This window comes from Geotrypetes seraphini, chromosome 7 (assembly GCF_902459505.1).
Source record: "Geotrypetes seraphini chromosome 7, aGeoSer1.1, whole genome shotgun sequence".
Lineage (NCBI taxonomy): Eukaryota > Metazoa > Chordata > Amphibia > Gymnophiona > Dermophiidae > Geotrypetes > Geotrypetes seraphini.
This window is the reverse complement of record NC_047090.1, coordinates 24,000,084-24,012,232: the sequence shown is the minus strand read 5'-3', so window position 1 is coordinate 24,012,232 and position 12,149 is coordinate 24,000,084. Positions and strand designations below refer to the sequence as shown.

The window sequence follows — 12,149 nt, the reverse complement described above, 5'->3', positions numbered from 1 at the left end:
TTGAACTTAGAAACATAGAAACATAGAAAGATGACGGCAGAAAAGGGCCATAGCCCATCAAGTCTGCCCACTCTATTGACCCACCCCATTAAGTCTGAATGCTAATGACCTGGTTCCTTAACTCGACCCTCGTAGGGATCCCACGTGGATGTCCCATTTATTCTTAAAGTCGAGCACGCTGGTGGCCTTGATCACCTGCACCGGAAGTCTGTTCCAGTGATCTACCACCCTTTCTGTGAAGAAATACTTCCTGGTGTCACCACTAAATTTCCCTCCTCTGAGTTTGAGCGGGTGCCCCCTTGTGACCGAGGGTCCTTTGGGAAAGAATATATCGTTTTCCACCTCGACACGACCCGTGACGTACTTAAATGTTTCAATCATGTCACCCCTTTCCCTGCGCTCCTCTAGGGTATAGAGCTGCAGTTTGCCCAGTCTTTCTTCGTAAAGAAACGAAAAGAATGAGAAAGTGGAGTTGTGGACTTAGTGAAGGAGTCCAGGCTGGATCCTTCAAATGAGATTTTACTTGAATATTGAAGATTCCCCCTAGTTACAGAGCCTAATGATCCACTGAAGGAACATCGAGTCTCAGGCTCAAAATAAATTCCAGGGATCGTAGACACAGAGCTTTTAGAAGTTAAACTTATCTTGGGCTGGACTAGCTGTAACTAGAGCTGAACATTATTGCTTGACATCTCACGTTGCATCAGTAAATAAGTTATGGAACACCACACTAGACTTAAGATGTGATTCATTGCTTTTACCATAACTCTTATGTGTGGGCTCTGGGTAGGACTGTACTCTTGCCACCAGGGCCGGGGGTGCAAAGAGGGCATGTGCCCTGGTCCCCCATGCTTTAAGCTTAAGGAAAATCAGTTGCTGATGGGCCTTGGGTCCCCCTCATAAATTTATGCTCTGGGAACCAGCATGTTTAATACTAACACTCCTTGCCAGCAGTTGGAGAGCTTATATATGAGTCTTGGATGCTTTCGTGGGAATAGAGACTTACTCTGACTTTTAATGACCCTCTTCTGAATAACTTTGCCATTCAAGGGACTGATTACATAGTTACAAAGTTAATGCATGTACTATAGCTAAAAGCCCCATAGGGCATATGGGGGACCACTGAAAAGTTCTCAACCCAACCAACAAAGCTGGGGCAGTCTCCATCGAGGGCTATACAATTAGAACTTGATTCTGTTTAGGATGCCAGTATCAGCAGCTGCCTAAGAAGTACCGGCATCCTATGTAGAATTGAGTCTACCTAAAAGGACAGAAGCCTTACCCCCCTCCCCTCCCCCCCCCCCCCACAATTCTCTAACCGGCACCAGTCAGAGAATCACACTTGAATGATCGCAAAGATAATAATAATAATTTTATTCTTATATACCACCAAAGCCATGATAGTTCGAGGCAGTTTACAACAAGATGTGCTGGACAATCAGCTGATTTTGGGGAGGGGGGAATATTAGGGGGTTCAATGGTGTTAGGCAGGAGGGAGTGGGTGTCCCTCCTGCCAATTTTGGGGGGTGGGTGTCAGGGAGTCCTTTGCCACAGCCAGCTCAGATGATCATGGCAGGGGTATTTTCCCCTGATCAGCTGAGCTGGCAGGTCTCTCCGAAACCGTGGGTTCGGGAGTCCTGCCAGCTCAGCTGATCGGGGATTCCTATGTTGCAATCAGCTCAGCTGGCTACGTCTATTTTTCTGATGGAATATAGGCTAGCATTTTGCAGACCTACATTTCAGGCATCTGTCGCGGCTCTAGGAAGATGCGTAGGGATGCTTAAACTCACCCAATGCCCAACTTCTGGGTGAAACCATGCCCGTTCACTGCCTTGGGCAAGCTTAAGCGTCCCTATGCATCTCCCTAGACCCGCCACAAATGCCTACAGTGTAGGCGTCCTTCCTTGAGAGACTTTTTTTCTAAAAGCGTGCATTCCGATTGGCTGCCAGATGGTGGTAGGACGCCTACCGCCGCCTACAATCAGAATGCTTATTTGTAGAATCAGCCCCTTAGTCCACTGAACGAAAAAGTGGAAAATCGCTGGACTAAGTGTTTAGCCCTCAATAGAGACTGCCCCAACTTTGTTGGTTGGGCTAACTTTTCAGCAGCCCTTCGTAAATGGTGGATGATCGCCGCTGAGGGTACAAGTATTTCCCTGTCCACAAAGGGTTTACAATCTAAGATTGTACCTAAAGCAATGGAGGGTTAAGTGACCAATGTAGCATTAGGCTACTTACTCTTCAGTTCCCAGGAATCTCATTGCTGAGTTTTCCAGACTTGGGTTAGCGCTGATGAGGAACCAGGGCACAGCTGAATAATAGAAACATAGAAAATGACGGCAGAAAAGGGCCAGAGCCCATCAAGTCTGCCCACTCTACTGACCCATCCCCCTGACTTTACCCTCCTAGAGATCCCACTCCTAATTACCCATCCATAACTCTACCCTCTTAGGGATCCCACATGGGCATCCCATTTACTCTTAAAATCTGCTACGCTGTTGGCCTCGATCACCTGCACTGGAAGCTCATTCCAAAGATCAACCACTCTTTCGGTGAAGAAATACTTCCTGGTATCGCCATGAAATTTCCCGCCCCTGATTTTTAGCGGATGCCCTCTTGTGGCCAAAGGTCCTTTAAGAAAGAAAATATCATCCTCCACCTCGATATGACCAGTGATGTATTTTAAAAGTCTCAATCATGTCTCCCCTCTCCCTACGTTCTTCGAGAGAGTATAGCCGCAATTTGTTCAGCCTCTCCTCGTACGAGAGATCCTTGAGCCCCGAGACCATCTTGGTGGCCGTCCATTGAACCGACTCGACTCTCAGCACATCTTTATGGTAATGTGGCCTCCAGAATTGCACACAGTATTCCAGATGAGGTCTCACCATGGTTCTGTACAACGGCATAATGACTTCAGGCTTCCTGCTGAAGTCATTATGCCGTTGTACAGAACCATGGTGAGACCTCATCTGGAACAGCTTTAAAAAATTATTTTTGGTGTATATGTCTGTCCATTTGCAGATTGTGGTTTTATTAGATGTTAATACACAACAGGGTATACAGTAAAACCTTGGTTTGCGAGCTTAATTCGTTCCAGAAGCATGCTTGTAATCCAAAGCACTCGTAATAATCAAAGCAAATTTCCCTATAAGAAATAATGGAAACTCAAGACGATTCGTTCCACAATCCCAAAACTTTAATACAAAATACTATAGATACTCATATTGCAAGACCTCACTCGTTTAGAACAGTCACTACACTCCCGCAGCGTCAGAGAGAGAACCATCTGCTCAGTTGTGGTGATGTGAGGCGAGATTCTCGGAGAGAACGAGAGCCGGAAGGCCTTGAGCATGCACAGATGCTTAAGGCCCAGTTCGGAGGAGAGGCACAATCTTCGGGCACCGGCACCTCATGTAGCTTGGTGCTGCGTGCCGGTGCCACATTTGGGCGGGCGGGGGATGCCAGTTTGTGCAGGGGGAGGCAGGCATTTGCGAGGGGGGGGGGTAATGCCGGTTTGTGGGGGGACAGCATTTGCGGGCAGGGGGGCCATGCTTTTTCATGGGTGGGAGATGTAGAAGCGCACCAGTGGCCTCGGGGGTGGGGAAGGTCTTTTGGGGATGGGGTGGGGTGGAGCAGCACCGTTGGCCAGGGGGGGGGGAATGGGAGGTGGAACCAATTAAGCGAGTTTCCCTTACTTTCTATGGGGAAACTCGCTTTGATATACGAGTAAATTGATTTATGAGCATGCTTCTGGAACGAATTATGCTTGTAAACCAAGCTTCCACTGTACTTGTATTGCAAGACCTTGCTTGTATATCAAGTTAAAATTTAATAAAATGTTTTGTTTGTCTTGCAAAACACTTGCAAACCGAGTTACTTGCAATCCACGGTTTTACTGTAACCGCTACCTAAATTACTTAGCAGTACAGATCATATCCTGGCTGGTTTCAGAACTTGTGTTACGCTAAAAGGTAAAATCAACATCAAGTTAAACAAATGAGCCTGAGAGAGCAACATAGGACATAAAAGTCACAGCTGTACTTCAAAAGCTATAAGCAGCTTGTTGAAAACCCAATCATAGGCTTTTGAAGTACAGCTGTGACTTCTATGTCCTATGTTGCTCTCTCAGGCTCATTTGTTTAACTTGATGTTGATTTTATCTTTTAACACAACACAGCAGTTCTTAAACCAGCCAGGATATTATTTTTATTAGATCCATGTTACCGGGAAAGATGGTGTTATGGATGGGACTGGGAGAATTGGGAGTCAGAGATCCACGGCAGGAAAAGGGGATGGAACATACTGTGGTTACAACAATCAAAGCAATTTACATATTATATAAAGGTACAGTACTCGTTTCCACTCACTCACATCCATTCGCTCGCACCTAGGTGATGTTATGCACGATGAGCTTCTGGTACTTGAAGCCCCGAAGACGACTTTGCTACTGTCCGTTAATTTCGATTTCTTGGTTGCCAGTACTACGCTCTCAAGGGCTGCAGTAACACTGTACAACAAATCTGAGCCCAATGGCATGAATCGCAAACGACACTTGTTCCAGGCAAGCCGAATTTTCACCCCCTTCAGCCTATTTTGCATTTCCAGAGCACAAGCACAGTTGCCGTGCCAGTGCGCGTGCCCGCCGCTCAGCCCAGCCACCGGGGGTTGCGTCAGTTCAGTCTCCGAACGCTGAGGGCCCGGGGCTGGCGAGGCACACGCGCCGCTCTCAGAGCTCCTGCCTCGCGCACAACTGCTGCCCCTCCGCGAGAAGCTCTGCTGAGCTGAGCCGAGCCGACTCGGCGAAATGCTGTGGACGGCCAATCAGTTCAGCAGGACATTTGCTACCGCCACGGTGAGTATATGGCATCGCCGGACTGCCGGCAGTAAACGGACCCTGACAGCTACGTTTGTGACACTTTGAAAGCGCAGCAGAATTTGTCAGGCTGAATACGGATTTCCAGTACTTATTTTTTTTTTTTTTGTAGGTTAAAAGGGAAAGAGTTTGGATTTACCGCCCGCTGTCAGCTTTAGTGCTTTTTCAGGATATATAGAGAGAGTCCCAGTCTCTCAAGACCAACATTACTGTGGGATTTTGGCTTTAAAAAAAAATCAGGCAAGGCGATATAAACGGTTTGGATTAAAGGTGCACGATCGTCTTGTCCAGGATCACTTGGGTACCCGGTCAAAACACTGGAAAATGAGATCGCTAGAGCGTACATTAGCGTAAGAGAAACTGTTGCTTAGCTGCACGGCAGCTGATTGGTTAAACGTAAATGACCCTTGCTGTAACCCTTTGGTTACGGGAAAAGAGCTTCAGGCGAAGTGACTGGTTTGTGCTAGCATTCTGGGTTCTGTGCATTGCGATCGCTCCCTGCCGCTGGCGTGGGAAAGCCACGTCGAGCGATTATGCCGAGGAGGAGGCGTCACCCCCACGCGCCTTCGAATTGCATCAGCCACGCCCCCCCCCCCCCAAAAAAAGGGGGAACGAGGACCGACACGTCGCATAAACACAGCCGCGTGGAATAGCATAGTAACAAGACAATAAAAAGTTGCGGGTCTGCTCCCGCTGCAACGTTGTTTCAAAAGGCCATCCTTGCTGGCGTTTGGTACTCCGTTTTGCAGCTTAAGACCAGCAGGATCGATTATGCAGATTGTATGCAACCTAGTGGGTTCTGATGGTAACCTTAACTGAGACGAGCCCCACCAGGGCACCTTCCTGTTCAGCAGAAACTTGTCTAACTTTGTCTTGAATCCTTGAAGGGTGTTTCCCCTATAACAGCCTCTGGAAGAGCGTTCCAGCTTTCTACCACTCTCTGGGTGAAGAAGAACTTCCTTACGTTTGTACGGAATCTATCCCCCTTTCAGCTTTAGAGAGTGCCTTCTCGTTCTCCCTACCTTGGAGAGGGTGAACAACCTGTCCTTATCTACTAAGTCTATCCCCTTCAGTACCTTGAATGTTTCGATCATGTCCCCTCTCAATCTCCTCTGTTCGAGAGAGAAGAGGCCCAGTTTCTCTAATCTTTCATTGTACGGCAGCTCCTCCAGCCCCTTAACCATCTTAGTCGCTCTTCTCTGGACCCTTTCGAGTAGTTCCGTGTCCTTCTTCATGTACGGAGACCAGTGCTGGACGCAGTACTCCAGGTGAGGGCGTACCATGGCCCGGTACAGCGGCATGATAACCTCTGATCTGTTCGTGATCCCCTTCTTTATCATTCCTAGCATTCTGTTTGCCCTTTTTGCTGCCGCCGCACATTGTGTGGACGGCTTCATCGACTTGTCGATCAGAACTCCCAAGTCCCTTTCCTGGGAGGTCTCTCCAAGTACCGCCCCGGACATCCTGTATTCGTGCATGAGATTTTTGTTACTGACATGCATCACTTTACACTTATCCACGTTGAACCTCATCTGCCAGGTTGATGCCGATTCCTCAAGCTTGATTATGTTACGTTGCAGACCTTCACAACCCCCCTGCGTTTATACTACTCTGAATAACTTCGTATCATACGCAAATTTAATCACCTCACTCTTCCAGTCCAAGTATTGTCCATTTACCCCCACTCTTCTGTTTCCTATGCTCCAGCCAGTTTTTAATCCATGTGAGTATTTCACCCTCAATTCCATGGCTTGCAATTTTCAGAAGTTATTCATGTGGAACCTTCTGAAAATCCAGATATACAATGTCGACCGGATCGCCCTTGTCTATCTCTCTGTTTACTCCCTCAAAGAAGTGCAGCAAGTTCGTCAAACACGATCTGCCTTTGCTAAAACCGTGCTGCTGGTCCTCATCAGCCCGTGTCCGTCAAGGTGATCAATGATGCTGTCCTTTATCAGTGACTCTACCATCTTTCCCGGTACCGAGGTCAAACTCATTGGTCTGTAGTTCCCTGGATCTCCCCTCGAACCTTTCTTGAAGATCGGTGTAACGGGACATCAATTAAAATGTATTGCATACTCGAGAGGGAGGGCAGAGTAGACTGATCTGAAAGCAAGCTTAAGGGTTTCTACAGAGGTTTGGAAAATGAATTTAAAAAAAAAAAAAAAAAGACAAGATGTTTTAGGGAGTAGTGTGTAATGCACTAAATGGAACAAATATTTTTCGAGGCACACTAAACGGAGCAAATGTTTTCTTGGCGCATTATAATTGAAATTATAAAATTGCAAAACCAACAAAAAAATTTAATTTGAGAGTTATTTATGTAGAGTTCTTTAATCTATGTAAGGGTAACTATAACAACAGTGAAACTAAGGGCTCCTTTTACTAAGGTGCTTTAGGGACTTAACGTGCAGAATAGCGCGCTATAAATTGCCCCGCGCGCTAGACCTTAACGCCACCATTGAGCTGGCGTTGGTTCTAGAAGCGTAGCACGGGTTTAGCGCGCACTAAAATCCGTGCGCTAAAAACGCTAGCGCACCTTAGTAAAAGGAGCTCTAAATGCGATGGATTTATTTTTTGAGTGCAAATTAACTCAAAACTCGGCTTGATAGTCAACATGCAAATACGCATTTCATCATCCACTATCTGCAGTTGTTCGCTTTTTTTTTTTTTTTTATTAATTTCTGGCAAGAGTTGAAAATTCAAATTCTCAAAGATAAGATACAAATGGTAACAAAGCCTTGATTGCTTTGTTGCTCAAGTTAGGATAACTATTGCATAAAAAACTAAAATTACTTGCCTTTAGTTTACAAGGACCAGTCACATCAAAGAATGATGCTTTTCTGGGCAGTTGTATCCTTATGCATACAGACGCTCATAACATTGACAGACTCTTGCGTACGTGATGTACGTGTCATATGGAAGGGAATTTTAAATAATAAAGTAAAATTCTGGAATCTCTCGTGGCACACCCGGAATCTCTTCAGGGCCCACCACTGTGCTGTGGCACACAGTTTGAGAAACTGGTGTAATATAATGTGGATGCCCCTCAAAATCATCACGAATCCTGGTTTGTCCCGAAAATGTGGTACGAAAAGGGCACCAAAGAAAGTGATCAGAAATAGATTTCACTATTATTCAAGGAGCCCACTGTTTGTGTCCAAATTCCAAAAAGGCACTATTGTTAAGCATATTTTATAAAGTTAAGTGAATGTTATTACCTTTGTAACTTCCGTTGACAACAATTTTATACATTAAGGGGTCTGATATACGTTTTGTGGTATAATAGGAAGAGTTTGGGGGTCTTTTTGAAGAAATATTTTATAAAGGTAACATAAGCAGCGATTTTATATCTTTTTTATAAAATCGGTAACCTTGGCCACATGTTTTGGTCTTGTCCATCCATCCAGATCTTTTGGAACACTGTTTTTCATTTTGTAGAGGATACCTGGCACATTAAAGTTCGGAGATCAGCTTTGGTATTATTCGGAGTCTCCTTGCACTTCCATCCCCGTCTCCCCAGGGGCCTCCACATTCCTGTTGGGCGGCAGTGATTGCTATCAAATGTATTTTGCTTAAGTGGATGGAAGCGGAGGCCCCTGACTATTCCATTTGGCGCTGTCGAATGATTACATTGCTTTCCTGGGAACAGAGAGGAGTCCAAGACATTTCTTCCTTGCCTGGACGTGCCTTTCAGCGAATTTGGGAGCCCTTTTGGAATACCTTGTACCCTGTGGCTCGTAGCCGCCTTTTGAATTGTTAGCCCTCCCTTTATAATTAAATTTTGTTTTGTTTTTGTTTGCATCAGTGAGAGCGGGTGGGGGGGGGATTGGGTTGTGGGTTGGGTTGGGTGGGGTGGGTCTGTTGGTTTATGGTGTGAAATTTTGAGCTGCAGTGTTGCTCTTTGTTCTTGTTTCCAATGGTTGTTTTTCTTGAGGCTCAATAAAATATATTTGAAGATAAAATCGGTAACCAGTGGCGTACCAAGGGCGGGAGGAGGGGGGGTAGGCAGACCGCCCCGGGTGCACACCCTAGGGGGTTGCACAGCTGGCTGGGTCCGGAACATCCTGTGACCTGCACCCCCGCGGCCAAGAAAAAGGCTAAGAAGCCGGTGGGAGCAGCAAAAGCATCCTTTCAGGAACACCCTCCCGATCTGGCTCTATCCCGCCCCCTTCGTGATGCCACCGGACAGCGTTCTCAGCCATTGGTTGACCTTTCCTGGGTGCTGCAACCCAGGCAAGGTCGACCAATGGCTGAGAACGCTGTCTGGTGGCATCACGAATGGGGCGGGATAGAGCCAGATTGGGAGAGTGTTTCTTAAAGGACGCTTTCGCCGCTCCTGTCGGTTTCTTAGCCTTTTTCGAACTGTAGCAGTGGCATACCAAGAGTGTGTGTGTGTGTGGGGGGGGGGGGTCAAAAATGATGGGCCCTGGGTGTCACATGCCACTGTAGGTAACTGCAGCCAAAACTAGCCGAAGTAGTCCCCAAATCCTTATTCACAAATTTGTGGTTCATAGACAACGCGGAAGACAAAGGCGTGTGCCGACAACTGAGTGCAAGATGGAGGCGCGCGCCGAAGAAAATTACTTTTTTAGGGGCTCCGATGGGGGGTTTTGTTGGGGAGCACCCCCAGTTTACTTAATACAAATCGCGCCGGCGTTGTGGGGGGTTTGGGGGGTTGTAATCCCCCACATTTTACTGTAAACTTAACTTTTTCCCTAAAAACAGGGAAAAAGTGAAGTTTTCAGTAAAATGTGGGGGGTTACAACCCCCAAACCCCCCACAACGCGGCGCGATCTGTATTAAGTAAAGTGGGGGGGTTCCCCCCATGCCCCTCCCCCGTCGGAGCCCTAAAAACAGTAATTTTCTTTGGCGCGCACCTCCGCATTGCGCTCAATTGTCTGCTCGCGCCTTTGTCCCGGCGCACTTTTGACCTGACACCCAAATTTGTAGCTGCTCTGTTTTTTCTATCCTTGTACCTGGCATTTTTATAAACTATGAATACATTCAACTTAGGTGTTTTAAACCAACAACCCTAATAAAGATAGGCAAATGCAAGAACAAGCCTGTCTTGATTGTTTTATATTTTCATACATTTTTTTTAGAGACTAAAATATCTCAAGTGCACGCGGTTACTTGCTGTTAGAACTTGTCTTAGCAAGTGACCTGAATGCGAGCTATCACTGGTCCAGAGCGTCTCTTTTTAATTTTTTGTTTTTATAAATCTGAAATATTCCTATAAAGTGATACTTGTGTGAAATCTTAATATTTAAATAAATCACCCCTTTGTGTGCATTTAAGATTTCATATATCATTTATTCAATGTTCATTTTTACTCTAGTGGAGACTCATAGCTTAATCTATATCAGTGGTTCCCAACCCTGTCCTGAAGAACCACCAGGCCAGTCGGGTTTTCAGGATAGCCCTAATGAATATGCATGAGAGAGATCTGCATATAATGGAGGCTCCAAGGATGCAAATCTGCTCCGTGCATATTCATTAGGGATATTCTGAAAACCCGACTGGCCTGGTGTTCCTCCAGGACAGGGTTGAGAACCTCTGATCTATATAATTCTTAGCTTGGGTTTTACTCTACCAAGCCACATAGATGAAGTGTGATAGAAGATCTCCGTTTTGCTCTATGTTTGTCTACAGAGCTTCATCAGAAACTGGGTATTTTGATGTTTCAAATACTTTGATGCTGCCATGGGCGTATTCTAGCCGTTAGATAGGGTTGGAGTTGGCTGTGGAAAAGAAGGGTGCAGATAAGAGGGACTTGCCCAACGAGTGGAGATCAAGGGGGGGGGGAGATAAGCAAGGAGAGATATGGTGGGGGGGGGGATGGGGATGGCGGTGCCAACATCTAACAGGACAAGTAGGGGGTTACGCATGGGTTCTTGCGAGCGAGTTAGGGATTAGGACCAGCTGCAAAGGCCAAAGATGTGTTTCCTGGATCTATTCACAGAGAAAGGTAGGGGAGGGTCTTTGGGGTGGGCAGACTAGATGGGCCATGGCCCTTATCTGCCATCTATTTCTATGTTTCCTTATCAAAAATTAGAGAACTAAAAGACAGGCCCGTTGAGGTTCATGCTTGCAAAGAACCAAGTTGTGGTGAGGAATCAGGAATTCCTTGGTTTCTTTTGCAACTGAAAAAGAAAACAAGAAAAAAAAAACTGGGGGGGGGGGGAGATAGGTAGATGAGATGAAAGCTGGGGGTTTGTCTAAGCAAGAGAGACTGGGTGATTACTGGGGAGAGAACAATACACTGTCATATTTTGCCACTATTTGACTAAACGTGTGCCAAAACATGATGGTGTGTTGATTTGGCCCTCTGAATGTAAAAAAATATAAAATGTGAGCAGTAAAAACAGGCTGGACATGTCTGTTTTAAATACATGAAAACTCCCAAACCCCAAGATAAAAACTGTAATCAGGGGTAGAGACCGCCCACAAGGAGAAAGAAGGAACTAAAATGTTCCGCTATAAATAACCTAAGAAAAAGTAACTCAAAATTGTGTAGAGAGCCCTCAGTCACACAGCCACCTCCAGCAGGAGGCAAAGGCTGTCACTGGCTTACACCAAGAGGTGTCAACTGTGAAACATCCTAGGGCTCTCAGTGAAATTTAGTGCAAAATAACACAAACAGTGCTTAAAGTACTTTTTTTTAAATCTCCACTCTATGTGAGTAGTCTCTACCCCTGATCCAGGGGGGTTAGAAAAAACAAGTGTCCAATTTCAACCAGCACAAGAAAATGAAGGTACTTAGCTTCTTAAAAAAGGCGAACAGCATATCACCACCGTCCTACGGGACTCCGTTTCGGGGGAGTACTCCCCCTTCCTCAGGAACAGCTGACGCTAGGCAGGAGCCGATCAGTCTTGCGGCTGCTGCTTGAAGGCAATAGAAGAAAATGGTATGTATTTAAAACACTACTTGAAACAAAAAATGGTCAAGGACCTCTTGAATGTGAAACACAACACACAGAATAGGTTCCTTGTGCAATTGGTTTTGTATATGTCACGAGGGAAAGACCTCAGAAGCCTGCACCAACCACAGAATATTCAATTCTTGCGATGGTTTAACTCAGCAGGACAGGTTATCTATCATCGGTCACAAAACCCTCTACACACCAATTACCAATTTGAATTTCTGGTATCTTAATCACTTTTTCTTTATAGAACGTTTGGTGTGTAAAAAATAAAATGCACTTATCTGCTTAAAGAATAAGGCCCGACGGGACCCGTTTCGCCAGGCTAATGGCTTCGTCAGGGAACTTTT

The 12,149-nt window shown here is 45.9% G+C and overlaps 1 protein-coding gene across 7 annotated transcripts in view; it reads left to right on the top strand.

Moving 5' to 3' along the window:
- ALDH1L2 (aldehyde dehydrogenase 1 family member L2) overlaps positions 1–12,149 on the top strand; it is a 116,588-nt gene that overhangs the window by 19,079 nt on the left and 85,360 nt on the right. The window contains exon 3 of one of the 7 annotated variants that reach the window (XM_033950815.1): positions 4,392–4,852. The exons of 5 other annotated variants lie outside the window; for them this stretch is intronic. In XM_033950815.1, coding sequence (XP_033806706.1) covers positions 4,805–4,852 — 48 coding nt within the window. In that variant the 5' untranslated portion in view covers positions 4,392–4,804. Of the gene's footprint in view, positions 1–4,391; positions 4,853–5,553; positions 5,654–12,149 lie in introns of those variants that run through there. One more of the 7 variants, XM_033950816.1, reaches the window with a different exon arrangement.